The sequence below is a fragment of the Lycium ferocissimum genome, chromosome 8 (genome assembly GCF_029784015.1).
Source record: "Lycium ferocissimum isolate CSIRO_LF1 chromosome 8, AGI_CSIRO_Lferr_CH_V1, whole genome shotgun sequence".
Taxonomy (NCBI): domain Eukaryota; kingdom Viridiplantae; phylum Streptophyta; class Magnoliopsida; order Solanales; family Solanaceae; genus Lycium; species Lycium ferocissimum.
In genome coordinates this window covers 34070842-34098114 of record NC_081349.1, presented here as the reverse complement: position 1 = coordinate 34098114, position 27273 = coordinate 34070842, and the positions used below count along the sequence as shown (strand labels likewise).

Genomic DNA, 27273 nt, shown 5'->3' with positions numbered 1-27273 from the left:
ATACTGCTTCGCTGAAAATATCGCTACAAACACTTGGCTCATCTTTTGTTCTTGCATGCTCATGAAAATACGAAAGACTTCGGCCTTCATACACATTTGCTCTTCTTTTGTTCTTGCACGCTCATGAGAATACAAAATGACTTGGGCCTTCACTACACATTTGTTCTTCTTTTGTTCTTGCACGTTAAGGAAATTACTGAAGACTGGGGCCTTCACTACTTTCTTGGGCAGGGACGCACACTTATATTTTGTCACCTTAGGTACACACCAGTTAAAATAATGCCAAGTAAACATTAATTTAGGACGAGAGGTAAAGCTTTAGAATCTCTAACAAACTCGCATACAAGTTCAGTCGTGATAATGTGATAATATTGCTTATGCAAAATCCTAACTCGTGCTTCTTGATTCATCTGTCAACCACCTCATTTAGACTATAAATCATGTTACCACTCAGCAGAATCCTATATATAACAGTCTTAGTATGTGCCGCTTTTGATAGAAGAGCACCCCTAAGTTATGGGGTCATTTTACCTAGTTTCTTCGGACATGTTCTCTCAAGCACCATAGTATACAGTTGTTTAAGAGAGGTTGAGGGTTTGGACCCCGTTTGCACCCTCTTTGATGCCATTCAATGAATGCATACCTGACCAAGATGAAATCATGTATACATCAGCGGGCACCCCACACGGGGCTCACAAGAGAAAAGGGCTTAAGCAAACAAAATGTTACACATGAGGATTGAACATTTAAATTTGATGGGTTCAACTTTTAAGGTTTTTATTATTAAACTCATTGTACTTTTACAGAATCGGTTCAGAACGTAAAACTTGTTGGGAACATTAGAAGTTTTTCCTTATATATTTTGTGTTACGTGTTGAATTACTGAGTTCAAATGAATTAGCAGTGTATGAATTCATTTAGTGTGGTTATTCCTCAAGTAGATCCATCAAATTTTCATGTTATTGTGCTGGTACTACTGTTTCCCAATTGACATGCAATCTTGCTGTTTCACCACGAAACAAATAAATGGTATTCACTCTTGATCAATCCAACTCCATTGGGGCTGTCCCAGTAGTACATATGAAAAGTAAGCTAGCAATATTAGTTTATTGACTCATTTTGAAGCAATCTCGTTATATATGTGAGAATTTGCATATGGTGTCGCTTGCCTAACAGATACCAAAAGCAGTGGACAGACTTATAGCTTCCTCCTCTGTGAAAAGCTTAAAAGTTGTATGAGTTCAAATTTCAAGCTGTATTAGGATGAAAGTTTGACTCGAATAACGCTGCATGTTATCCATCTAAATTTGGGCGTAATTTGCCGGTGAAAATACACTTTTGCATTAAAAAAAACGTGCAACATTGCTATTTTTTTTATTTTTTATTTTTATAAGGACGTGCAACATTGCTACTTAACAATGCAACGGATAAATGGCAAGAGGAAATGAGGTAAAATTGATTGAAAAGCTGATAGCTCTTGAAGATGCCAATCTGAAAACCAGATTTACAAGGAGACATAACTAAGGGCAGTCCAGCTCTAAGTTATGAACAACTATGTCTATGTCTATGTCTAGCAGTCATATGTAGGATTCAACAGTTGGTTAAAACTCCATGCATCTGAGAATCAGAAGTGTCGCATAAAATAAATGTATGTAAATCTAAATACTCTCGTTCAGAAAAAAATGTTTTACATTTCGGAGAGAAGAAAAAATGATGTTTAAGATTACCATGAAAAAGTTCTAAGCTTCAACAGGGCTCTTACTTTTAGGTGTCTTCTCCTTTTTACTACCTTTCTTTGTTTCTGCACTTTTGGTCTCTGCTTCAGTTCCATCTTCTATTCTGGCAAAGATCGGCATTGCCTGTGCCATTACCTGACCAGCTTTCAGCCCGCCCCATTTGGTATCACTCTGAAAACAAGAAAATCAGTCACTCCCGACAGAATTCCGCGTTTTGCTAGAAAATCAGCAAGAAATAACAAAAGAAAGATCAATGTACCCAGCTAATAGCGTTGAATTGTTCCTCGGTGTAGCCAAGTTGGGAATATATCCTCAAGCTCAAGCCTGGTGTAATTGGTGATAGTGCAATCGATATGATTCTCATTGTTTCCAATATAATTACGAGATCCTAATGGATAATCAAAGGGAAGAAGAATAAGCATCTTAGAATGCAATGATGATGATTTCAATGAGTTGTATGCCAAAAAAATGTAAGGAAAGAGCTTGGAGAAAATGGACACATAACAATCACCATAAACAGACTAGGTGATTTTCTCAGATTTGTCAAAAGCCTTGATGGGTAGAGTTACTCAGTACCTATTGCTAGCTAGTGATAGACAGTAGATACCCAATGGAATAGTTAAAGTGCATGCAAGCTATCCCACTACTAAAAAATAGGAATTAGCGACGAACAAATTTTGTAACTAAACAGTAAAATCCGTCGCTAATCCTATTTAGCGATGGATTGGCGAAGGATTATCAAAAACTTTTGTTAGCTACGAGCAATTTAGCGACGGATTAGCGACGAAGTTCATAGCTAATTCCATTTCTTTGTAGTGCTTGAACACCACCTTATGCCAACAAAAAAAAAAAAAAAAGGTACTCACTAGAGAGTAACGAATTGAAGAACTCATATCTCCTCGTGATTGTATTAAAGAAAAATTAGATTGTGGTTCATCTTTTTAGACTAAACCGAAATGAACTCCAGGACCAAAAAAACTTGGAGAAATACCTTTGCTGCAGTTTCAAAGGCTGCCTCCCCTTGCTTGAAAAGAGTCCATGGTGCTTGTTCATCAATGTATAAATTTCCAGCATTACCAATCTCCAGCACGGTCTCGCAAGCTGCTGATAATTCCAAATTTTGATAGTGCACGCGTGCCTTCTCTACCTATAAAGACAAGACATTACATCATCAAAGTTGAAGAAAAAGGAGGTTTCTTTGTTATGCTTTCATTTTACTTCAAATTCGAGAAATAGAAGTCCTAAGAAGTAAGAACAGCATATAATAGTCTAAGCTTCATCGAAGTGATTTTGATAGATTTAGCTCTCTATACTGACTGTTAATGCAACCAGCATAGACCACAACACTTTCATAGTTCAGGCAACATTTTGATTGCCACCATGCATTATATCTCAAAGGACTTTTCCTGAAGATCATAAATATCTTCTTTAAAACATGATAGTCGAAAAGCGATCCAGCAAAGCCAAGAAAAGGACTAGTCAGCCATGGAATTTTCAGCAAGAGACATTTTCTTTTTGAGAAGCTTCCGAGAGACATTTTTCAAGTCTCAAGATTTCTCATCTTTGTCATTTTACACAAATTAAAGGTGACCGATATTCTTCTCCAAACAGGCAAGAAGCTAAATGGAACAGCACGCCAGCACAATCAGCTGACCAGCATGACCAGTTGAATAGAAATGTATATCTCTTATATTGCAGAACTGGGAAACTAAACCCATGTGGCGAGATAAATTTCTTCATGGGAAAAATGCCTATGTACAATCATCCCCGCATAGATGGCATTTCTATTCCTTGTTTAAAGAGATGAAGGAGCTGCAGGGTACAACCTCCTCCTCGTAATATTAATTATAATAATGGATTTAGTCTAAGCCACAAGGGCCTTACGTGGTTAAACTGCAGTCTATGTACAGCTAGAGGTTAAGAGGCACGCAGTAAGAGGAACTAGTATGACATAACGTACAAGATGAACAATGTAACTTAAACTATCATATACATTTCAATGCATGAAAGGAGAGATGTGTTTACCAGTTTTTCCACTGCAGCCTTCAATTTGTTTCCTTCTGCCGCAACATATGAATCAACCGCCAGAGTTGATTGGCAGTTCTTTTTCAGAAGTCCAAGTGTGCGATTTAGAAGATTACCTGCATTAATAATCCTAAGGTCAAACTTAATATCCATGCCTAAAGCTCCAAAAGTTAAAATGGAAAGAAATGACAATGCAACGTATTCAAAACAAATTAAGTACCAATTGTATTAGCTAAATGTGCGTTTATGATTCTGATGAACCGTTCCTCTGAGTAGTCTCCATCATTACCAAATTCTACCTCCCTGAGGAAAAAGTACCTCACTGCATCAGGTCCAAACCTCTGAACCAAGTCCGTTGGCTCAAGTGTATTTCCCAGTGACTTACCCATCTTCATTCCATCCTAAAATTTCAAAAATAAAGAAACAGCTGTGTCAAATATAAAAATAGGTCTATAAGATTTATTAGCATAACTGCATGCTTGCCTATATGTTTTTATCAAAGTTATATAGCTTAAAATAGTATAAGTATGGAATAACGTTAAGGGCAAGTTACACATTTGGTCGGTTGGCCAAAAATAAATATATTTTATGTATATTACACATTAATATACAAAAAATATACATTTGTTGGCTATTATTATGGTGCGCGGATATTATGTCAATTTTCTAATGTTGATGCAGTCCAGAGAGAAAATTACAAAATTATCTCGACTGAAGAAGACTTTTGCATTTGAACAGATTTTTATCAATCATAGAAACATGTTGCTGCATGCTTCTTCAAAGCTTCATATGAAGGAAGAATTAGAGCTATGTCAGCAGATATAATATTGGTATACTAGTAAGAAACTCCTCAAACATATAAGAACTTCATCTACTGTTTTTGCCTCTTTCTAGTGCTTTTTCCTTTCCTTTTTCTTGGAAGGGTGGTTGGTAAGGAGATGGATCAAGACAAATAAAGAGTAAAAATTTCAACTGAAAGTAAATACCTTGGTCAAGAATCCATGGCCAAATACCATCTTAGGTAGGCCAATTCCTGCTGACATTAACATCGCTGGCCAATAAACAGCATGAAATCTCAATATATCCTGTCAAAATTGTTAAGGAGACACACCAATTAGATGAAATTCAACTAAATAAAAAGGAATATGCATACTAGTAGTACTACTTTTTCATCAATAAAAGGATTTTGAGAAAGTTCTCTAGCAACAAAAGTACAGGAATTATATAAACTTTTTCATTTAAACGTAAAGGAACTTTAGCTTGCCAAGGCTGCTAAGTCATGATAACAAGATACTTTTAGGTGTACCCAAAGAAGCATCCAAATTAAAACTTTGAACGTATAAAAAAGATATTAATATCAAACATCTGAGTTTTTTCGTGGTTAACCGAGGAACAACAACTAACATCAACGATCGAGAAGATACTAATTGGAATACACCAAAAGAGAATCGCACAGCTCCAGAGCCACTTAATACTTAGCCTCAGAATTGAAACTAGAAATAGCATAAGAAATAATTTATATGCCCAACTATGTCCTTAGTTTTCCCTTTTGTACGAGTAATCTCATTATCTGTCAGTGTCACTAGTTCTTGTAAGAAGCTACTATGGAATTAAGATAATCCAAACAAGATCCATAACCCCCACCCCCCAAAAAAAAGAACACGAATTAAGCATTAGTTAATCCGAATTTGAAATGTGACGGTGAAGCACGTCATACCTTGCCAATTAAGTGGAGCGATGCAGGCCATCCAGATGAAATTGCAGTTTCTAAACTGGCTAGCTCGTTATCCTCCAAAAGTGCAGATACATACCTGTTTGACCCAGAAAAGAGAAAAAAGTGACGACGGAGATTAACATAAGACAGCAGAAGAATGAAACATCCTTCAATTCATGTGGCACTGTTTGACTCGGCACAGAATTCAAGAAATAACGGAAGTCTTTTAAAACTTGTGCTCTAGAACAAGCCTTAGATATTTGTGAGGGTGGCTATGAATCATCTCGTTAACCGTGAATGGAAATTTTAAACTGTTTTTAAATATAGAAAAATGACAGTCTTTTGGGTAAAGACTAACAAGGAAAGTGTGCCACATAAATTGGATAGAGAAAGTAATAAAGAACTACACAGGCACTCTCACGAAGGGAAACGATACTAACACTATTGAATAATATATTGAACTGAATTCAGACAAAGAAAAATATTTGCTCCAAGTGCTAAAGAAGTAGAAGACTTACCCCAACAAAGCATCAAACCAGACATATATAGTTTGCTTTGAATCATTAGGAACAGCAATGCCCCAATCTACTGACGCTCGGGAAATGGAGAAATCTTTCAGGCCACTTTTAATCCAACCTTGGACCTTTAAATAGCCTATATCAGTTTTATTTCATATTATTTCTAAACAAAACAAACATGTCCTGTGAATTATACAGGAATTAAGAGGGTGTAAACTAAGACAATAAATATGAATAATATTTCGGAAAACAGTAATCACATAGAGCAAATGACAATAGTACAGTGCTCATTTATTGAATAATATAATTCATCTCTAGTGGACTTAGTTTGACTGAATTAATGTCATATCAGTGAAAAACGTGAATTTTCACCTCCAGGTAAATTCATGCTTTGGAAAATTCAGCTACTGCTCATATTATTTACTCCCTCGTCCCAATTTATGTGTCATTTTTCGCTTATCGAGAGTCAATTTGACTAATCTTTGCCGCTAAATTGGATTAGATCAACTCAATATTTCAAATATAAATTTAGATATTCAAAAGCTATATGATTAGTACTATAAGTTGCAATTCTTTGCATGTCAATAGAGTGAAAAAATATAGTTTAAAATGTTGGTCAAAGTTCACACAGTTTCAATTTCGAGAAGCGAAGAGTGCCACATATGAACCAACAAGGTGCAGAGTGTAAAATAAAAACCCAAATAGATATTCCAATCTGCTTACCTCATTTAGACGATAAGAAGGCTGCACGAAACCAGGGTTTTGCCTTAAAACTTCTTCCAATTGTTGTTGATACTTTGACAAGGCAAAGAAGTAATTATCTTCTTTTCTTCTAACACATGGCTTTAAGTGCGTAGGACAACAGTTATTATCCAGCAAATCCTTCTCGTCCTGCAACTCTTCCAATGTTACAAATGGACTGTCCAATAATAAAAAAACTAGATTTAGCCATGCATAAATGCCAAAGAAGCATGTATTTACTATTTAGTTGGATATTGCATAATTCGAATTCTTCGAGTTATTGGACATTCCTATAATATCATGCTGAAGTGTGTGACCATCTCATAAGAGCACACTTTTATTTACTTAATTATATTCTCAACAGAAACTATGTAACTAGTTTTCTTTTTCTTTTTCTTTTTTTTTAATTGTTTTTAGGGTAGGGGAAGGGGAAATGGGGAAGGGGATTACAATGTGGGGATTCGAACCCTCACCAACAAGGTGAGAGTTCAGGTAGCCAACTTAATTACTATATCCCTACACACTATGTAACTAGGTTAACATCTTCCACCATGAATGAAAATTTATATGAAAGAACCAATAATCACTTTAATGCCTCATGCCTAGAATGACTACTGAGGCATAGGAAAAATAGTAAAATTTTATAATCCTGTATAATAGACTGTGTGGACAAGCACGTCATATGAAGGGAAAGCACAACATCTCTTTGAAACATTAACAATTGAGTTCTCACCTTGTACTCCTCACAATTGACACAATAAAGTCCCTCATAATCAGCCCTGTATATGTCACCATTGGCAAGAACCCGAGAGTAAAATTCCTTCACAACAGCTTCATGCTTTGGATCAGTTGTTCTGATAAACTTGTCATAACTTATGTCTAACTGCAGTAACAATTAAAGAAATAAAAAAGCATGAGGTTAGCTCAATTGATGAGGGCTCCTCTTACATGAACTAAAGTCTTATAGCCTGTTTGGCCAAGCTTCTAAAATCGGCTTATTTTGAGAAGTACTTTTTCAGAAGTGTTTCAAAAAGTACTTCTGCTGAGAAGCATTTTGTGTTTGGCTATTCAATTTCAAAAGAACTTTTGAGTAGCAATCAGTGTTTGACCAAGCTTTTAATATGCTTCTAATTGTATTTCTCAGAAGTGTTTTTCAAAACAGTACTTTGAGGGGACGCTATTTTCTCAGCTTCTCAAAAACAGCTTCTGCTTGTACTCAAAAGCACCTTTTCTTCTCCTAAAAGCTTGGCCAAACACCTCAACGTTCTTATAAAAAGAAAAAGCACTTTTGAACTTGGATAAGGTTAGCCAAACGGCTATTAATTCTGAGCCCTAGCCTTCTTTATTCTCCCTCCCGGCCCAATCAAAAAAGATCATCCCAGATGTTGTACTTGAGAGTAAAAACGAATGAATAAGCATTAGGTGAAGAATATACATCTTTCCAGAGAGCTTTATAAGCTTGTGAAACAACGTCACAGTGTTCACTTGGGCTAGAACCATTAGTTGCAGCTGCAGTAGCAATCTTCTCTCCATGTTCATCTGTACCAGTGATGAATATAACCTTCTTCTCAAGTAGCCTCTGCAAGAAAAAGAACTCTGCAAGCATCAGCCTATAAAAATTGCACACCAGAGCATATTTAGAGGGGGCTCACATTATTTTGTCTTAAATATGTCCTCCCTTCTACTTAAAAAGCTAAAGCCATATACTGTGGCAGTTTACTCGAAGAGGCATATTTTCTATAAAGTTTAAGTGCTTCTAGATTTCATACTAGGACTACCAACAACAACATATGCTACTACACTTAAATCCTGACGTAGCTAGGGTTGGCACATGCATCCTCTCCATTTGTCCATTTCATAGTAGGACTACCGATCCACAAAAATAATTTTGATCTCAGAACTTAAAGGGGTCTTAGAAAATGGATGCAAGAACACAAATATATTTGAATTTTTTTTTTTTTCAGGCATGGAAATCATCACATCATAAGTCCAAGGAAGTTCTACGCTAAAGTGAAAAAGGAGGCTCCAATTAGCATCTATGCCTAACAAACTAAGTATATGAAAGAGTACAAGACTCTTGAATTCATATTCGAATACACTACCAAAAACATAACTAGAGATGGCTTAGGTCAATTATGTCATCCGGCCCTACAGATTGTGATAAAATATCACACATAAAAGAGGCTATAACCTTGTAGCCCGAAGAAAGACAAGCAAATATACGAGAATCCATAGTAGGAACAAAACCGACAATGACTTTAAGATACCCTAAAGAGGTAGTGCGAAGATAACTTTACTCCGTCAAATTAGATGGTTAATCAACTACACCTCAATCTCAAACTAGTTGGAGTCAGCTATATGAATCCTCCATATCCATTCGTCTCCGTTTGGGCCCATTTCATTCTAATATTGTTAAAAATGTTGTCTTTAATGCAAATAAGAGGATTTGTAAAGCTAGAGATTCTGTAAAATCTCACACTTCTCCCTGCACTAACATACAACAAGTCTATAACCAAACTAAAAGGACTCCATAAAATTATACTGAGAACATAACATAAAGGTCAAATCTTTGAGACCAAAAATTACAATCTTAAAAGGGTGTAACCCGAAAACGAGCAATGGCGTCAGCGGCAATGCTGGAAGCACTACCCTAAAGAGGTGGTACGGAGATAACTTCACTGGTCAAATTAGATAATCAATCAACTATACCTCAATCTCAACCTAGGTGGGTCCGCTATATGAATCCTCTCTATTTGTTCCTCTTCTTTCAGGCCCATTTCATTCTAATACTACTAAAACTACGGTCTTTAATGCAAATTAGAGGATTTGTAGAACTTGAGATTCTCTAAAATCTCACACTTTCCCCTGCACTAACATACAAGTTTCATGACCAAACTAAAAAGGACTCCATAAATTACACTAAGAATTTAAAATCCTCCATAAAGGTCAAATCTTTGAGCTCAAAACTTACAATCTTAAAAATGGTCTAACCTAAAAGCAAGCCATGGTGTCAACAGCAATAGTGGTGTATGCACTACCCTAAAGAGGTATTGCGAAGATAACCAACTACGTAAGATTAGATAACCAATCAACTACACCTCAATCTCAACCTAGTTGGAGTCTGCTATATGAATCCTTTATATCTGTTCCTCTCCATTCAGGCCCATTTCATTCTAATACTATTAAAAATGTCGTCTTTCTTTAATAGATTTCTCCCTACATACAACATAGATAATTTATAAAACTACAAGATTTAAACATACAACTACAAGAACTATATTTCTTTCTCTCCGTTCGGTCCCATTTCATTCTAATACTACTAAAAATGTTGTCTTTAATGCAAATTAGAGCATGTAAAACTAGAGTTCTCCCTACATACAACATACAAGTCTATAATCAAACTAAAAACACTCCATAAAACTACAAGATTTAAAAACATAAAGGTCCCTTTTCATTCTAATACTACTAAAACTGTTGTCTTTAATGCAAAATAGAGCATGTAAAACTAAAGATTCTCTAAAACATAGAGACTCTCTAAAATACAATGTTTGTTTTGATTGTTACCTTAATTTATTGTATCGTTAAATCCATGTTACATAACATACAAGTCTACAAACCTATGTTCATCAAAAAAATACTCAATACAATAAACAGTTAATAATTTTAAACAATATGTAACAACCATCCAAAAGTGTAACATACAAAAACAAAACTAAACAAATCTCAATAAAAGGGCATAACCAAATCAATAACAATTACAATCTTAAAAAGGGTGTAACCTGAAAACGAGCAATAGCATCAGCAGCAATGGTAGTATAAGCACTACCCATATGAGGAGGGGCATTAACGTAATAAAGTGGAGTTGTGAGTACAAATTCATCACCACCATTTGAAGAAAAAATATCTTTATTACCACTTTTACTGCTACTACAAGTGCAGTAAAGGGCAGTTCTTGAAGAAGATGAAAACAATTTTTTACTAAAACTAATTTGATTCTTGAAATAAGACCTTGTTGTTGGGTTAAAAGAATTGAGTAAAGGGGTTGAAGATAAGAAGTAAATACTGTTTTGAATTGAATGTTGAACTCTACAAGCCATTTTTTTTTCTTTTTCTTTTTTGTCACTGTGTGTGAAGTGTAGTGGATATTTGTGGTTATGGGTATTTTTAATTTGAGTTCACTGAGGTGTATGTAATGTAGAAATTAGAATAATTTTAGTGTTTTTATTTGAGGGGAGCTCGAGTTTTTAGCAGAGATGAAGAGGAAGGAGACGAGCCAGAGATTAGGGATGGACTTTCTCTACGTATTTAAAAAAAAAAAAAAAAAAAAAAAAAGTGGAATATTTTGATATTATTTTATTAATAATTAATATCATATATGTGTTAATTACATAAAATTGTAATTTGTTAATTTTAAAAGTTCTTTGACACCATCAAGGACGTGGTGCAACACATGGGTTGCTTCTCCTTTAATCAGAACTCTCGAGTTTGAGAAATGAATATGAAATTTTTTTTAGCAAAAATGGACCCTACACGACACGAATCCGGATTAATCGGACTCCAATGCGGGATGGGAAACAAAAAAAACAAGGAAAATTGTTTAAGTATTTGAATTTTTGTGTGATGTTTTGTATGTAAACAAAAAAAAAATTGCTATTATAAAGACTATTATACTAGCATAATGGTTCATACTTGTGTTCTCCGACAATAATGAAGATCAAATTTACTTTCATGATTGTATAAATGAACTAGATTTGCCTTTATTCATCACAATACAGGTTTAATATCTAATGAAAATGTTTAGCTCCTAGCAATGCCACATACCCAATACGTGAGCCTGTTTTTATAGAGGGAAAATGCCTTTGACGCAAAATGAAAATGTAGTTCAATACCCCAATATTAACGTACCATTTTTTTCTCATAATACATCATGAGGTCATCCTTGACGATGGTCGTGCCTCAAACAATGGGCAATACGCCAAAGTAAAAACTCACAAAACTAACAATTCTCCAGACCAGTTAGGCAAAGGCAATACACTAGAGTAATAACTCATGAGATTGACCATTCTTCTGACCGATTAGGCCAACTACAAATTACTTCACAAATGTGTTTTATTTCAAAGTCTTGATATTTTAATTAAATTTAATATATATTTATCTAAAATAACAGTAAAGGCTCCTTCATTTCTTTAATAAAAATTAAGAGATAAAGAATCATTGTTTCATCATTTGAAAGCATTCCATGAATTTCACAATCAACAAATCAAGAAAGATACTTAATTAATATGACGTGTCACACAATTAACACAACGGATGCATATGAGCTATAAACATTTTATAAAGTTCAAGACTCAGCCTTTTAGTGTGATTTCATCATTTTAAGTCAAACCACAAAGCAAATCATGCAAACTTGTCATGCATGTTCATAAAATCTCATTTGATACGTAGTTCAAAAGTATGGAGTAATTTGAAAGCTTGTAAGTGTCACACCCCAAATCTAGAGAGGTGTGGCATGGCACCCAGTGCCACATTTGGGCCGAGCGAACCACTCTGAATTTGTAACTCTGGAGGGGTAACCCTCAATTTAGGCCAATAGGGCCTACCTGCACACAGACGGTACCAACAAACCGGTAAGGCCACAATCTGGATATACTTAAACATTGGTTATCTCGTCTGAACTGGGCACACACACCCCAAACATATATATACAACTGAGCAAGCCGTCGAGGCTGCTATAACCGTACTCAATCCACAAGGACGGCAAGGCTATAATACTGACATACTATATACAGGACTCGTCTGCAAGCCTCTAAGGAAAACATAACTATAACATGGTTGGGACAGGGCCCTAGCCTACCCATCAAGTCTGTAAATACAAAGAAAGACACCAAAAGACTTGGCAACTCCGAACAAAGGGAGCTCAACAATTAGTTGATACTAGATCCTGTCTACAGTGGATGTCTGACCGTCTATCTATCTGTACTTGCAGCACCCCTGGCAAAAAGGATATCAGTACGAAACAATGTACTGAGTATGTAAGGCAATAGATAAATGGCGAGACTAAGCGAAAACATAACAATGCGGAGGCCAAAGAATGCCTCGAACATCTCACGATCGACTCATATGAAATGCAATATAATCATATGATGTATATCACTGACTAAGTGACCAGGCAACTGTAATATATATATATATCACTGACCATCAGGCCAGGCAATCTATCTTACTGACCCATAGGCAATCTATCTCACTGACCCGTGGGCCAGGCATATCTGTCTCACTGACCAAGTGGCCAGGCTAAAGAAAATGTGAATATATATCTATATATATATATCATGTGTAAACTGGCATTTATGAAGATGTCAACATGTCTCTTTGTAACTCTTCTACTAACAATGGACTAAGGAGCAAATAGGAATCCCTTAGAAGATACAATATCACATCTAGAAGTGTTACACCTCTATGACAGCTCTAAGCAATAGTTCTCTTTCTTTAGGATTCGATAAACACTTATTATCTACAGATCATGCCATGAAAATAAATGATAACCATTACATACCTTAATCTCTTTGAATCCTCAATACCTCTTAAGCAGTCCACAAAACAATTCAATCTACAATAGCACAATGAGGCTCATGATTAATACTAAATAGATATTACGTTTGTAACTTAAGTTAGTAGCTCGTCTAAGCAAATTTGGGCAGCATCTCTCCTTTATCATTGACTTCTCCAACTCCATCTATCACAACAACAACCAGAACAACATCAACAATAATATATATAAGTCACCACAATTAAATCAGACCAAAACTATTTCATAAATCCTTTCAAAACAGCAGATGTGCACCACACTTTAATCTTTACTTTCTACTTCAAGTTTATACATATTTCTTCTATCAATCCCCTTCATAATTATCTAGACGTACATAACAACATCAAGCATGCCATATTCAAGTTTTTCTCTTCATTTTCCAACCACAACTATTCATAAATATAGCTTCCAACACAGTCCAACAAGAACAATAACACTTCATACCATTTCCAAGTGTTAAGTTACAACTCTTTACTCAAACAACATAACCAACAACAAAATAACCTTAAGCACAACCAAGAAGACAATATACTCACCTTATACAGCAACTACATCTTGAATCCTAAGCTTGTTTTAGCTGCCAATCACCCTTGATGCCATTACAATACCATAGAAGAGCATATCCTTTTTTTACTTACCATAGAAGAGCATATCCTTTTTTTACTTCAACTTTGATGTGGAATTATGGTGAAATCTTCTTGGCAACCCTTTAAACCCTTACAGAACCTTTAGGAGAGTGTTTAGGAAGTATAGGGGCTGATTTGAGGGAAAAATGAATTAAAACGAACGTTCTACCTTCGCAAATAGTGGGCCCAAAAGGGGCTGCCATCGCAGTTTCGCAAAAATGTGAATATCTCTCTACTCCGATATCGCATTGACGAACGGTTTAATGCGTTGGAAACTAGAATCGTAGACCTTCAATTTGGTGTGTGGAACACCCGTAACTCCAAGTATATTGGGAGAAAAGCACAGTGACATTAGACCCAAATTTCAGCAAAATTTATGAATGTGACTTGCGATGCTTTTCGCCGACTTTTATTTTACAACTTTCTTGACTTCAAAACTTAACATACGAATAGTATATGATTCAAGTACATTAAAACACGATCTCCTTAGCATATTAAGCACTCCTGGTTTAACCCCGAAAGTACGGGTTATAACACCTTTGACCTTTTTTAACCCCGAAACCTTATGGTACATGCTTAATTTTGTTAAAAGTCTTTTTTAACCTTATAGGGGTTCCATGGCCTCTCCAGACTTACGTTAGTTTACTTATGACACAAACGGCGCGAAAATTTATGAGGTGTAACAATAAGTTAGCTTAAAGCTTGACATATCTCAAAGTCGTTATAAAATAGCTAAAAGTCTTGTTGTTCATCCCACGACATTCAACCACTTTAATTTACATATGTAAATTCATATTTATCAGCAATGCAGCACAACATGAACAAATTCCTTATATATTAGGAGTTGTGATATTTTAAAGATGGGTCACATGTTATAAGGTTGCTCAAACATTACAATATATGTTATAGCATGCTCATATAATGTTTTCCTCAAATGCGATTATCCTTACCACGTAAGACGATAATTATATATTCGTTGTCACGTTTTAAAGTATTAAATTTAGCGATTATTTTTAGGAGCATTATAACCTCATTCCCCCCCCCCCCCCAAAAAAAAAAAAAAAAACCCCACAACACTCACAAAAAGAACACACAATACTCAATACCAAATTACCCAATTCAAACTGTCTCTCTCACGTCTTTATTTCTACCACTTTCTTCAATCACCATTTTACTTCAACCAAATCACTATAAAATCACACCTTAACCGCTATAATAGTGTTGCGAATTATTTAGGAGCTAAATTATGTATATTTATATTTGTTTTGTTTTAGAATTAGAACATTTAAATCTCGCCTTAAAAGAGAATTAACCTAAATTTTGTAATTACTGAATAGGAGGACAACTAATGAAATAAAAATTACTCCGATTTTTTTTTTTTTTTTTTTGTCGAAACTCGAAAGAAATAATCCCATTAGGTTCTTAAGGGCCCGTTTGGCCATAAATACCAATTTTTTTTTCACTTTTTTTGGAATTTTTAAAGTTGGAGTTAGAGTTGTGTTTGGCCATAGTTTTTGAAATTGTAGTTTTTGGTGAAATGTAGTGTAAAAAAGTGAAAAAATTTTGAAAAATAAGTTTTTCTTGTTTTTAGTATTCCGGAATACAACTCCGGAAAAAGTGAATAATTTTTATTGCCAAATGCAAAAAGTAAAAAAAATGAAAATTTTTTTATGGCCAAACGCTCACTAAGTAAGTTGGAACTCAATGCTTCCACAGTCCACGTCACCGATCCGCGTTCTTCTGTCTACGCATCGATCCACGTTTAAAGCAACAGTTAATTTCCACCGTAGATACACACTTCATCAAACGGCTCCCAGCAAAACAAAATTTTCATCCCGAAAATCGAAACAAAATTCAAATCCTACCGCCAAAACTAAAACAACCCCAAATCCCCAAATTCAAGCCCTTATAAAACCCTAACCCAATCCCCATTTCATTTCCATCACAAATCAAATCAATATTCTCTCTTCTCATTTCAATTTACTCTATCAAAAATGTCTGGACGTGGTAAAGGAGGAAAGGGTTTAGGAAAGGGAGGAGCAAAACGACACCGTAAAGTTCTTCGAGATAACATTCAGGGAATTACTAAGCCAGCAATAAGGAGATTAGCGAGAAGAGGTGGAGTGAAGAGAATAAGTGGGTTGATATATGAGGAGACACGTGGCGTGTTGAAGATATTCTTGGAGAATGTGATACGTGATGCTGTTACCTACACTGAGCATGCTAGAAGAAAGACTGTTACTGCTATGGATGTTGTTTATTCCTTGAAGAGACAAGGAAGAACCCTTTATGGATTTGGCGGTTAATTGAAATATATTTACTTGTTTACTTTTGGGTTAATGAAATGGGATTATTAAGGGAAGTGGAGTCTAGGTGGTGTTTTAATTATAGTATCAGTAGATTGACTCTAGTAACTGAGTAGTTTTTTATTAATGAAATATGAATTGTTCAATTATTTGTGGTTTTTTGCTATTTTAAGAGCTTACTTCCAGATATATTTGGTGTTTTTGATATAATTTTGTTGTTTATGCATTAAAGAGACGAGGTAGGATTGTTTATGGGTTCGGTGGTTGATTTTTATATATTTTTAATTGTTTTTTGTTGGGTTAATGAAATTGGGTTTTGTTAAGGGGATTGAGATATAGGTGGTGTATTAATTATAGTATTAGTAGATGAAGATTATGAAGTCATTGTAATTGATGAATTTGTGTTTAATTTAATGTATATCATTAGTATTCTGGACATGGTTCTTCTGTTTTTTGTCTATGAATTGTTCAATTGTTTGTGTTTTGCTATTTTAATAGATCACATCCTTATTTACTCTTGCGCTCATTGGTATTTTTTTGTCCAGATATATTCTGGTTGTGATCTATTTAAGATATATTTTGTGATGCAAATTGTTTCTTTTTCTGTTAAGGGGATTGGGATCTAGGCGGTGTATTAATTATAGTATTTTTTTAGCAGATGAAGATTATGAAGTCATTGTAATTGATGAATTTTTTTTTTTAACAAAATGAAATGTATATCATTAGTATTCTGGACATGGTTCTTCTGTTTTTTGTCTATGAATTGTTCAATTGTTTGTGTTTTGCTATTTTAATAGCTCACATCCTTATTCACTCTTGGGCTCATTGTTTTTTTTTTCTTTCCAGATATATTCTGGTTGTGATCTAATCTATTTAAGATATATTTTGTGATTCAAAATTGTTTCTTTTCCATTTGGCCTTTTTATACATATTAACTATTTCTATCAAGTCGCAAACATATATTAAAGGAGTTTAAAATAAAATAGCCAAATTCAACGTGTTAAAACAATTTATGCTTCAGTTTTGTAATTGCCTACACGGATTATAATTTTGACTATGAAGATAAATTCATCCTTCCATTTCATGTGCAAGAGCTTGTTAGAAATTATGTGGAAACCTACTTGGTATAAATTGCGCTTTTATTAGAAACTTCACTCATGTTTGGTGTTTGCTGTGTGGTTGGGAGCTGTTTTGTGGAAGTAAAATTAATTTATTGATGTGTACAGATATACAAGTTTGAGCATTCACTTTTTTGGGATTGTAAATAAGTTTTTTTCTTGTTGTTGTAAATCGCATAGATTACTGGTAAGAGGGAAAGAGTAGTTTTGTTGTCAGTAAATTTGTGCTATAAGTGACAGAAACAAACATTGAGTAGAAGCAGAAATTTTCTATGTGCTCTTTAGTTTGATTTCTTCCAAGCTTCCTATCAAGTATCTAGGGTGTTCACGGTTTGGTTTGGATCGATTTTTATTTAAAAAATAACCAAACCAATTAAGTCAGTTATTCAAATTGTCAAACCAAACCAAACCAAGCTATATCGGTTTTTGTCGGTTTTTATCGGATTTTGTTGGTTTTTATCTGTTTTTTCAATTTTTTAAAATACAATGTAGTCACTATTTGAAACCAAACTCATCTAAAATAGAAAATTGGATATTGCCACAAAAGCTTGCCACATATTTCCATGTTTACTAGCTATAAACATGGAAATATGCCAAAGTAATTTTTTTCAAAAGCATGGTCGAAGAGTATAAGAACATAATATAAATTGCACATATATATACAAATATAATTTTTAAAATATGTATATATAAAGTCGGTTTGGTTCGGTTTTTTTATACTTGAAACCAAAACCAAACCAAATATAGTCGGTTTTTAATTTAAAAACCAAACCAAATAAATGTCGGTTTTTTTTTACGGTTTGGTTCGGTTTTTTGTGTTCAGCCCTACAAGTGTCTTTGACATGCAAAATTGTGCTAGTAAACTTTGTTATGAAATCATCTTCCTTGCTATGTTTACAGGGATGCATATATTACATTCGATAGAAGACCTGGTAATCTTGATGGATTTCGGCAAAATGACCATAACATTGTTCTTGTGGTTCTTAAATAGCGTTTTCTGCAGCGTATTTTATTATTACATTTGCCGTCTATTCGATTGAGAGAAAGTGAAGGCTCCTTAAATGTCCCTACCAGTCCCCTCTTGGTAAAGATTTTTGATTAAATTATAACGTCTAAAGTTGGTCACATCGGTTTCCCTGAATCTAGAAAATGCAAATGCTTCTTAAGTACAAGATGGCCAGTGTAATTTAGGTTCTGATGGTGGTAAAAGAATGGGAGTTGCTAAATTGCTACATCAATTTGACCCAAATTTAGTTACACTTATGTAAAAATCACCATAACCTCTATTATACAATTTTAAATTAAGATAAACCTTGAGAAGAAAAGATAGAAATGACATTAAGTAAGCATAAATTATTAAATTTGACTTAAATAATCATATAAATTTATCTCATTTGGGCCATTGTGGCCAAAATAGTGTGGCCAAAAGACCTTTTTCTAAAAGAATATGCAAGTCCTATTAGGCCATGCTCAGAAGTAGCGGGTGATATAGAATGTCACAAAAATTGTTGTATTATGATCAAATGAACATAACCTTGAAGCTTTCTATATTTAATTAGACATGTCAACAGTTCAAACTTCAGAGTCATGATTCACGAATCGCCTTTCACCAAGAGTGTCATTTGGGATAGTATGAGTTATTAGATTTTTATACAGCAAGTTTAGTAGTAAGTATTAGTACAAGTATCAAATTGGATAGATTGGGAAGTAAATGGGTTTTTGATTTCTCATATCCTAGCAGGATATTTTCTAACAGAATAACACTTTAAGAAATGTAATCCTCATTATAAGTGATCAGTGTTTCTTCTTGTTCTCCATGATTTCTAGTGGCATATCTCAGTATCAACTCCACTAACACAAGTTCCAATTAGTACCTTTCTTGATTTTTAGTTCGTTACAATATTATTCTTTTTGAGAAAAAAAATGAGTGTCGATAGCACTCCATCAGTAGCGGAGGCATGATTTTCATTTAGGATGTTCAGCATCTACTATGCGTATATACAATATAGTTTTTTCTTGACCTTATATATACAATATGATATTCAGCAAATAGAATTTAGATGAACCCCTTTCGCTCCCCTAGCTTTGCCCTTACTTCATGAACTTGGAGATTGTCGAATGGTTAATAGAAGATCTTTCAGTTTTCAATTTATGATCTTTTGGTTAAGAATATATAATTCCCCTACTAATTGAATCGAATGTTGCTAAACAAACCAAATGTATTACGCGCATCATGTTTTGTACATTAAAAACTAATACTACTAAGGATTGATTCAACATTTGAAATTCTAAAAATTAATATCAAACCACAACTAAAAAAAGTACCACCTTCTTAAAAAGCTGTTTAATATTATCTAAGCAAAATGTTTTTTTTGTTGAATACTAATATACTGCATATTTCACAAATTAAATTACCAGTAATAGTAATTACATTTACCACAAATAGGCCGGAAGCACAATTTTTTAGCTGATGGTTACATGTGACAACCACCAAATAGTGGAGTATTAAAAATACTTGCCACGTCATCAATCCGCTACAAAACAACTCACACAGATCGCAATCTCAACACCGTCCATTAAAAAATTCATAAAATTCAATCAACCGCCAAAATCATCCACCCCAAAAATTCAAAAGCCCCCCCAAAATTTTCCATTATATAAACTCCCACCCCTCCACATTTCCTTTCACCATCACTTCAAATCCTAGAAACTCAATCTTTCTCAAATCAATTCATCAAAAAAATGTCCGGACGTGGAAAGGGAGGCAAGGGTTTAGGTAAAGGAGGAGCAAAACGACACCGTAAAGTTCTTCGAGATAACATTCAGGGAATTACTAAGCCAGCAATAAGGAGATTAGCGAGAAGAGGTGGAGTGAAGAGAATAAGTGGGTTGATATATGAGGAGACACGTGGAGTGTTGAAGATATTCTTGGAGAATGTGATACGTGATGCTGTTACGTACACTGAGCATGCTAGGAGAAAGACTGTTACTGCTATGGATGTTGTTTATTCCTTGAAAAGACAAGGAAGAACCCTTTATGGATTTGGTGGTTGATTTTGCTGTGTTTCTAAGTTGTTTCTTTTGTTGGGTTAATGAATGGAGATGGTGTTTTGCTTATAATATTATGTAGGTGAAGATTGTGAGATCATTGTAATTGGTGGATTTGTGTTTAATGAAATGGATCTCATTAGTATATCAGATGTAATTCTTCTGTTTATCTTCTACATCTTATGTCCTAATTTATGATATATGGTTTGAATTTTGAGAGTTAAATTTCTTTAGACTGTCAATTCGGATATATAATAAGTTATTTTGAAAAATGATTTATTTATTAAGAAACTATATAAAAAGTACTATTATAAGTCATAATAATTAATAATTTAAAATATTTAAATGGCATATGAGTAAATTGTGGTAATTTTTTTTTTTTTTTTTGGGACTTGAAATTTGAATTCTATCACATAAATTGGGATAGAGGGAGTAATATTAATAATTGCTTGCGTCTTAAAGAGCTTTACTTCCAGATATATTTGGTTTTTTGTTTGTTAAAGAAAATATATAAATCTGTTGTTAATCTACTGTAATGGATGTTGTTTATGCTCTGAAGAGACGAGGCAAGACCCGTTATTGTTGGGTTACTGAAATGGGTTTATTATGGTGAATTGAATCTAGTTGGTATTTACTTATATTTATCTGTGGATGGAGATTATGAGGTCATTGTAATGGATGAATTTGTTTTAATGGAATTGATCTCATTAGTATTTCAAATATAATTTATGTATTTTTTTCTTCTTTTGAATTGTTCAATTGATTGTGCTTTGTTATTTTAAGAGCTAATTTCGTATTTACACTTGTTCATTGGTATTTTTCAGATATAATTCTGGGTTTTAGTTGTGGATTGCTATTTGAAACCTCTTTATAATTTGTGATTTAAAATTGGTTTTTACCAATTGGCCTTGTTGTATATGGACTTCAGATTAGTCACTAGCATTACAGCAAATAAGTTTAAAATTGTAGACCTAATTCATCAACGTGTTAAAGATATTAATGCCTTAATCAGTAATGATTGCATAAATTATAGGAGTATGAAGAGTGTAAACTCAAAGTTTCATGTTCAAGACCTTGTAAGAAATTATGTGGAAACCTTCTAGTTGTAAATGTTTTTCTATTCTGTTATTAGAAGCTTTATGGTGTTGCTATATGGCTGTAAGCTGTTATTTTGGAAATCAAGTTTATTTGTTGATGTTTACACAAGCGGACATCTCAACTTGTCTCTACTTTGTAAGTTGAACTCTCCAACTTACAAATTGATCATCTAGACACTTCCAAAATTTATGTGCCACGTTAGCATTTGTGTTCACGTGTTCAATTTTATACAAGTTGAGGTGACTACTTGTGCACATTCAAAACTGGAGGGCGTACGTTTGAGGGCCTGTTCATGTTGCAGTAGGAATCTCTTCCACTGTCTTACAGTATGATTTTCTTGTCGGGCTTCCTGTCAAGTATCTTCGACATGCAAATTGTGCTAGTAAACTTTGTTATGAAATCATCTTCTTTCAGACGAACATATACAGCTGAAGTTTTCAATATTATTTCAGAAGAATGCTAGACTTGGGAAGGTTCCGTCCTTGCAAACAAAGCCAGGCAGGGCGGCTCAAGCAATTTGGTGGCCTAAAGCCAAACTGCAATATGAGGCCTTAATTTATTTTGTGTCACTTATTTCAATGACAAACGTAGATGACCCAAAAAGATCTATATTCAAAGGTAATGTAAGGATCTATATGAGTTATTCGTATTACCTAGTTTTTTATTTCAACACTAATATCGATTATAATTTCAAAAAGTTTCCTTTTGATACTTGTTTCATCCCAACATACTTGTCATAATTTGTTTCTAAAGAGTCAAATCGTATACATTTTGATCAACATTTTTAAGATGTATTTTTAGAAAAATTACTACTTACAATACTTTTTCGTATAACTTTTGAATATCTAACTTTTAATATATTGAATTAATCAAATCTAATTTAGCTTTGAATTTGAATCAAATTGACTCTTGAGAAGTGAAAATACCAATTATTTTGGAATGGAGGGAGTAAATATTTCATAGTTTATACACTATACTTTTAAAAAAAAAAAAAAAAACTTATATGGGTCCCAATTATGGGGGCCTAAAGCAATGGCCTTATAGGCCTTACCCTCTAGCCGGCCCTGATTATTACTATAATCCGTTGAATTTGGAAAAGCTTTGAAATTTAACTTGAAACTGTAATATAATTTGGACGTAGGAACCTTGGAAGTTTGTTTAGTTGTGCTATTAATCTGGATTGGAAAAGTTTCTTGGACTTATGATTCAAATTATTTTCCTACCAGGATTGGGATTTGCTATTTTCCATAGGAAAAGACCATGAAGTTTATTTTTGGAATTAAACTTCTATCCCAAGCAATTCTAATCCTTAATCAAATAGAAAAAGGTTTATAGGTGATGTTACAAGTAATTCTAATCCTTAACCAAATAGGAAAAAGTTTTATAGCTGATGTTATATAAAGGGTTCCATGGCAAGTATTATAATGTACTACACCAAACCAAGACTTCATAGTGTAAGAAATTCTGGATTTAAGACTCCTGTTACCAGACACAAACTTGGAAGAGCACTTTGAATATGACGCCTGAGTTTCAAAAGAACACCATGTACGTGCCAACAGAGCTCGAAAATGGAGACGTTCAAGAAAACTTTGATGATGATGGACGGGAAAAAAGAACAGGGACTTTATTGACTGCGAGTGCACATATTATTACTGCTGTGATTGGTTCTGGAGTGCTATCTCTAGCATGGGCAATAGCTCAATTAGGATGGGTGGTTGGTCCTGTTGTTCTCTTTGCTTTTTCGTTCATCACTTACTTCACTTCTACACTTCTTGCTGATTGTTACCGCTCTCCGGGGCCTGTTGCTGGCGAGAGAAACTATACTTACATGGACGTCGTCCGATCTCACTTAGGAGGTGTGAAGGTGACACTCTGTGGAATTGCTCAATATGCTAACCTCATCGGAGTTACCATTGGATACACAATAACAACATCTATAAGTATGGTGGCGGTAAAGAGGTCAAATTGTTTTCACAAAAATGGCCACGAAGGTAGCTGCTCAATTGACAACTATCCATATATGATCATATTTGCAGTGATTCAAATAATTCTTAGCCAATTACCAAACTTCCACAAGTTGTCATGGCTATCAATTCTTGCTGCTGTTATGTCTTTTGCTTACGCTTCTATTGGTCTTGGTCTCTCCATAGCAAAAGTTGCAGGTGTTGGGCACCATGTAAAGACAAGCCTAACAGGGGTGGTAGTTGGGGTGGATGTATCTGAATCAGAGAAAGTATGGAAAAGCTTCCAAGCCATTGGAGATATTGCATTTGCCTATGCTTATTCCACCGTTCTCATTGAAATACAGGATACACTTAGATCATCACCACCAGAAAGCAAGGTAATGAAGAGAGCATCACTAGCTGGAGTTTCCACCACAACCTTGTTCTATATACTATGTGGTACCATTGGCTATGCAGCCTTTGGAAACAAAGCTCCAGGAAATTTCCTCACCGGTTTTGGTTTCTATGAACCCTTTTGGCTTATTGACTTCGCCAACGTCTGCATTGCCATCCACCTTATCGGAGCTTACCAGGTTTTCTGCCAACCATTATATGGGTTTGTGGAGGCTCGATGCAGCCAGCGATGGCCAGACAACAAATTTATCAACTCTGAGCATGTTGTGCAAGTTCCATGCTGTGGCGCTTACAACGTCAACTTGTTCAGGTTGGTGTGGAGAACAACATATGTTGTAGTGACAACCGTGATTGCCATGATATTCCCCTTCTTCAATGACTTCTTGGGTTTAATCGGGGCAGCATCGTTCTATCCATTAACTGTCTACTTCCCAATAGAGATGCACATTGCCCAGAGAAAGATACCGAAGTATTCTTTCAAATGGCTATGGCTGAAAATACTGAGCTGGACTTGCCTCATCGTATCACTTGTTGCAGCTGCTGGATCTATCAAGGGTCTTGCCACTGATGTCAAGCATTACAAGCCTTTCTCAACACAACAATAAGTTCTTAGAGCTGTTCAAATCAAATATGTAATGTTTTCAACAAGAACTGTAACCCAAGCTGATTGGTTGTATTTTATGCTTTCCTTTGAGTATTTAGATTCTAGTTTTTAAATGTTCTTGAGCAGACTTATCGGGATTCCTGAGAATTGACTAAATATACAGCTTTAGTGGCATATGAATGAATATTGTTGATAATCTGCTTCTGCCTTCGATGAACAAAATTTAGAAGATCGAAGTTGCATGGCTAGAAGATAGTCCCTGCAATATTATGTTCCCATCTATTTAGTATTGAAACCTGAAAGTTTGAGCACGAATCTGATTTGTATTTTTGTTCGTTTTGTTTCTTTATCCATCATTTGGATTTCTATTATAAGAAGAGAGCAGTTTTAGATATCCTTTATGTAGTAGGTCTTCAAAGGGTGTCTTAACTGTCAAATAGCACAGATGCAGAATTAGATTCATTGAGATCCCTTACTAGTTCAATTTACTGATCAGTTTATTTTCACGAGTAATATAAGTTTTGTGAGAGCACGAAACAGTAAGCTAACCTGCTTGTTTCTGACTTGGCACTTCGTTTACTCCTTTTATGTTCCAGCCAGCATTGTTAATATATTGTCACAGCTGTAATTGGATTTTTGGTCGTGCACTGCATTTGGAACGGTGATGTTAAGCCAGTAAAATTTTCATTTAACAATCTATAATTTCCTCGTTCTATTTGCTTCTGTCTTACTGTTTATGGGCCATGAATGTTTGTTTACTCTTTACTCCAAAATGTTTGTTTACTCTTTACTCCAAATTATTGTGTACCACAGGGGATTATAGATATTTGAATTCAGTCCTTGGTGTTTCAGTGAAAAGAACAATACTCTAGTAGGTTAGTTTAGACTTACCTAGCACCACAATCAGAAATTGAAGAGTTAGTACATTATTTCAAATAACTAGATAGAAGGAAGCAACGAACCGACCTTCTGTTTCACTTTCCGAAATCAAGCACGTGCAAGGACTTCAACTTGTGGATGACATAAAGGCGATAATTGAGTTTCTTTTCATTACTATTATCAAGCAGAATAAGGAAATGCAGCTTCGGGAGAGATGCAAGCGGATCAATTTCAACCAAATTCGTAAGTCTGTTGCTTATAAGCATTAACCAAAGTATGCAACTCCGCCAGAAACTCCTGAAAATAAAGTCGTAGGATGATCTGCAAGGAGTTTTTAACTTAAATTGTTCCCCCTGTGCATTTGTCATCCTATTTTCTTCTTTGTTTTCATAATATATTAATAGACTAAGGAATTAATAGCGCGAGCTGATTTTAAGGGGTATATGTTGTATCAATGTGTAAACTTTTGTTTCATTCCTTTTGGAGTTGTGAATTCAGGATTTGTGGATATGTTTGCATATAATGGTTTTAGGAAGTTCAGTTTCGTTTTTTTTTTTTTTTTTTTTTTTTTTCAAATTCAATATGAGTTATGTGTATGGGTGGAGCAGAACGACACCGTAAAGTTCTCTGGGATAACATTCAGGGAATCACCAAGCCGGCGATTATGAGGTTGGCGAGAATAAGTGGAGTGAAGAGAATCAGGGGGCTGATTTATGAAGAGACAAGAGGGGTTTGGAAGATATTTTGGAGAATGTGATTCGTGATGCTGTGACGTATACTCACACTAGGAAAAAAACTGTGACGTATATTATCAGTAGAGGAAAGCTTATGAGGTCACTGTAACTTAGTAGTTTTTGTTAATGAAATGGATCTCATTAGTATTTCAGATATGGTTCTTCTGTTTATTTTCTATGAATGGTCCAATTGTTTGTTTTGCTAGTACTTTAAGAGCTCACTTCCCATTTACACTGGTGTTTATCTGTATTATGAAATGCCCTCTATTTCCTCCCTTGTTTCTGTGAATGGTTAAATTGGTTGGGGTTTTAGTTGCTATATTAGTCTCTATTATTGCTGATTCAATGTTGTTTGACTTGTTATAGATGGACTTCTAACTAGTCATAAACATACAGCAAAGAAGTTTAAAACTGTAGACCTAATTCATCAATATGTTAAGTAATTAATGAATTAAATGTGAAATGATTACAAAAATTATACTTTGTTATGAAGAGTATAAACTCAAAGTTGTTTGGTATTTGCCATGTGGATGTGAACTGTTTCTCTTGACGTAAAACATATTTGTTCATGTTTACAAATATGCAAGTTTGGACATTGACATTTCTGCGATACTGCAATACCGGAAGCTCTTCCACATCATTTTTCAGGTCGGCATATATTACATAATCTGATTATTTGAAGGCCTGGTCATCTTTATAAATTTCGCCGAAATGACCAATACCATGACAACATACACTGTGCTGATTAAAGGTATCACACTGAGGGGCGAGGGCATAAAATGTCTCCTAAATTCTGGGCATTGCCAGAAGAACGAAAACAAGCTTTATGACTAGCTATTGCTAAACAGTCTTTTCTGCAGCTGAATGTTACTATGTACTATTATTACATTTGCAGTATGGTCTTTTGAGAAGAAGTAAACGTAAAAGTTTCTTAAATGTCCTTTCGAGTCTCTTCCTGGTAAATATTTTGAGTAATAAGGACATTTGGTTACTCTTCTTTGACAGAAGAATATGGAATTGTTCACTTTGGTTTCCCTGGATCTAGAAAATGCCAATGCTACATAAATACAAGACGCACGGCCAGTATAATTTAGGTTCTGACAGTGTTAAAAAGAGTATGCAAATCCTATTAGGCCATGTTCACAGGTGATGTAGAATGTCACAAAAATGTTGTTTAGTG

General features: G+C 34.6%; 4 protein-coding genes across 4 annotated transcripts; 3 read left to right on the top strand and 1 right to left on the bottom strand.

Moving 5' to 3' along the window:
* Positions 1 to 1709: 1709 nt before the first annotated feature.
* LOC132068187 (methionine--tRNA ligase, chloroplastic/mitochondrial) lies at positions 1710 to 11040 on the bottom strand. The gene is made up of 12 exons (XM_059461691.1): positions 10514 to 11040; positions 8170 to 8313; positions 7468 to 7617; positions 6717 to 6884; positions 5994 to 6118; positions 5479 to 5572; positions 4748 to 4846; positions 3982 to 4162; positions 3762 to 3877; positions 2728 to 2883; positions 1996 to 2124; positions 1710 to 1907 (listed from the first exon to the last, which is right to left on the bottom strand). Exons 1-12 carry the CDS (start codon positions 10829 to 10831, stop codon positions 1740 to 1742), a joined length of 1848 nt encoding a protein of 615 aa, XP_059317674.1. The 5' UTR covers positions 10832 to 11040; the 3' UTR covers positions 1710 to 1739.
* Positions 11041 to 15884: 4844 nt separating this feature from the next.
* Positions 15885 to 26250, top strand: LOC132068179 (histone H4-like). The gene is made up of 2 exons (XM_059461683.1): positions 15885 to 16370; positions 26208 to 26250. Exon 1 carries the CDS (start codon positions 15944 to 15946, stop codon positions 16253 to 16255), a length of 312 nt encoding a protein of 103 aa, XP_059317666.1. The 5' UTR covers positions 15885 to 15943; the 3' UTR covers positions 16256 to 16370; positions 26208 to 26250.
* Positions 20048 to 20571, top strand: LOC132068180 (histone H4-like). Its single transcript, XM_059461684.1, has one exon. It carries the CDS (start codon positions 20116 to 20118, stop codon positions 20425 to 20427), a length of 312 nt encoding a protein of 103 aa, XP_059317667.1. The 5' UTR covers positions 20048 to 20115; the 3' UTR covers positions 20428 to 20571.
* On the top strand, positions 20887 to 24780 carry LOC132068178 (amino acid permease 6-like). The gene has a single exon (XM_059461682.1). The coding sequence runs from the start codon at positions 23036 to 23038 to the stop codon at positions 24479 to 24481; it is 1446 nt and encodes a 481-aa protein (XP_059317665.1). The 5' UTR covers positions 20887 to 23035; the 3' UTR covers positions 24482 to 24780.
* Positions 26251 to 27273: the final 1023 nt, after the last annotated feature.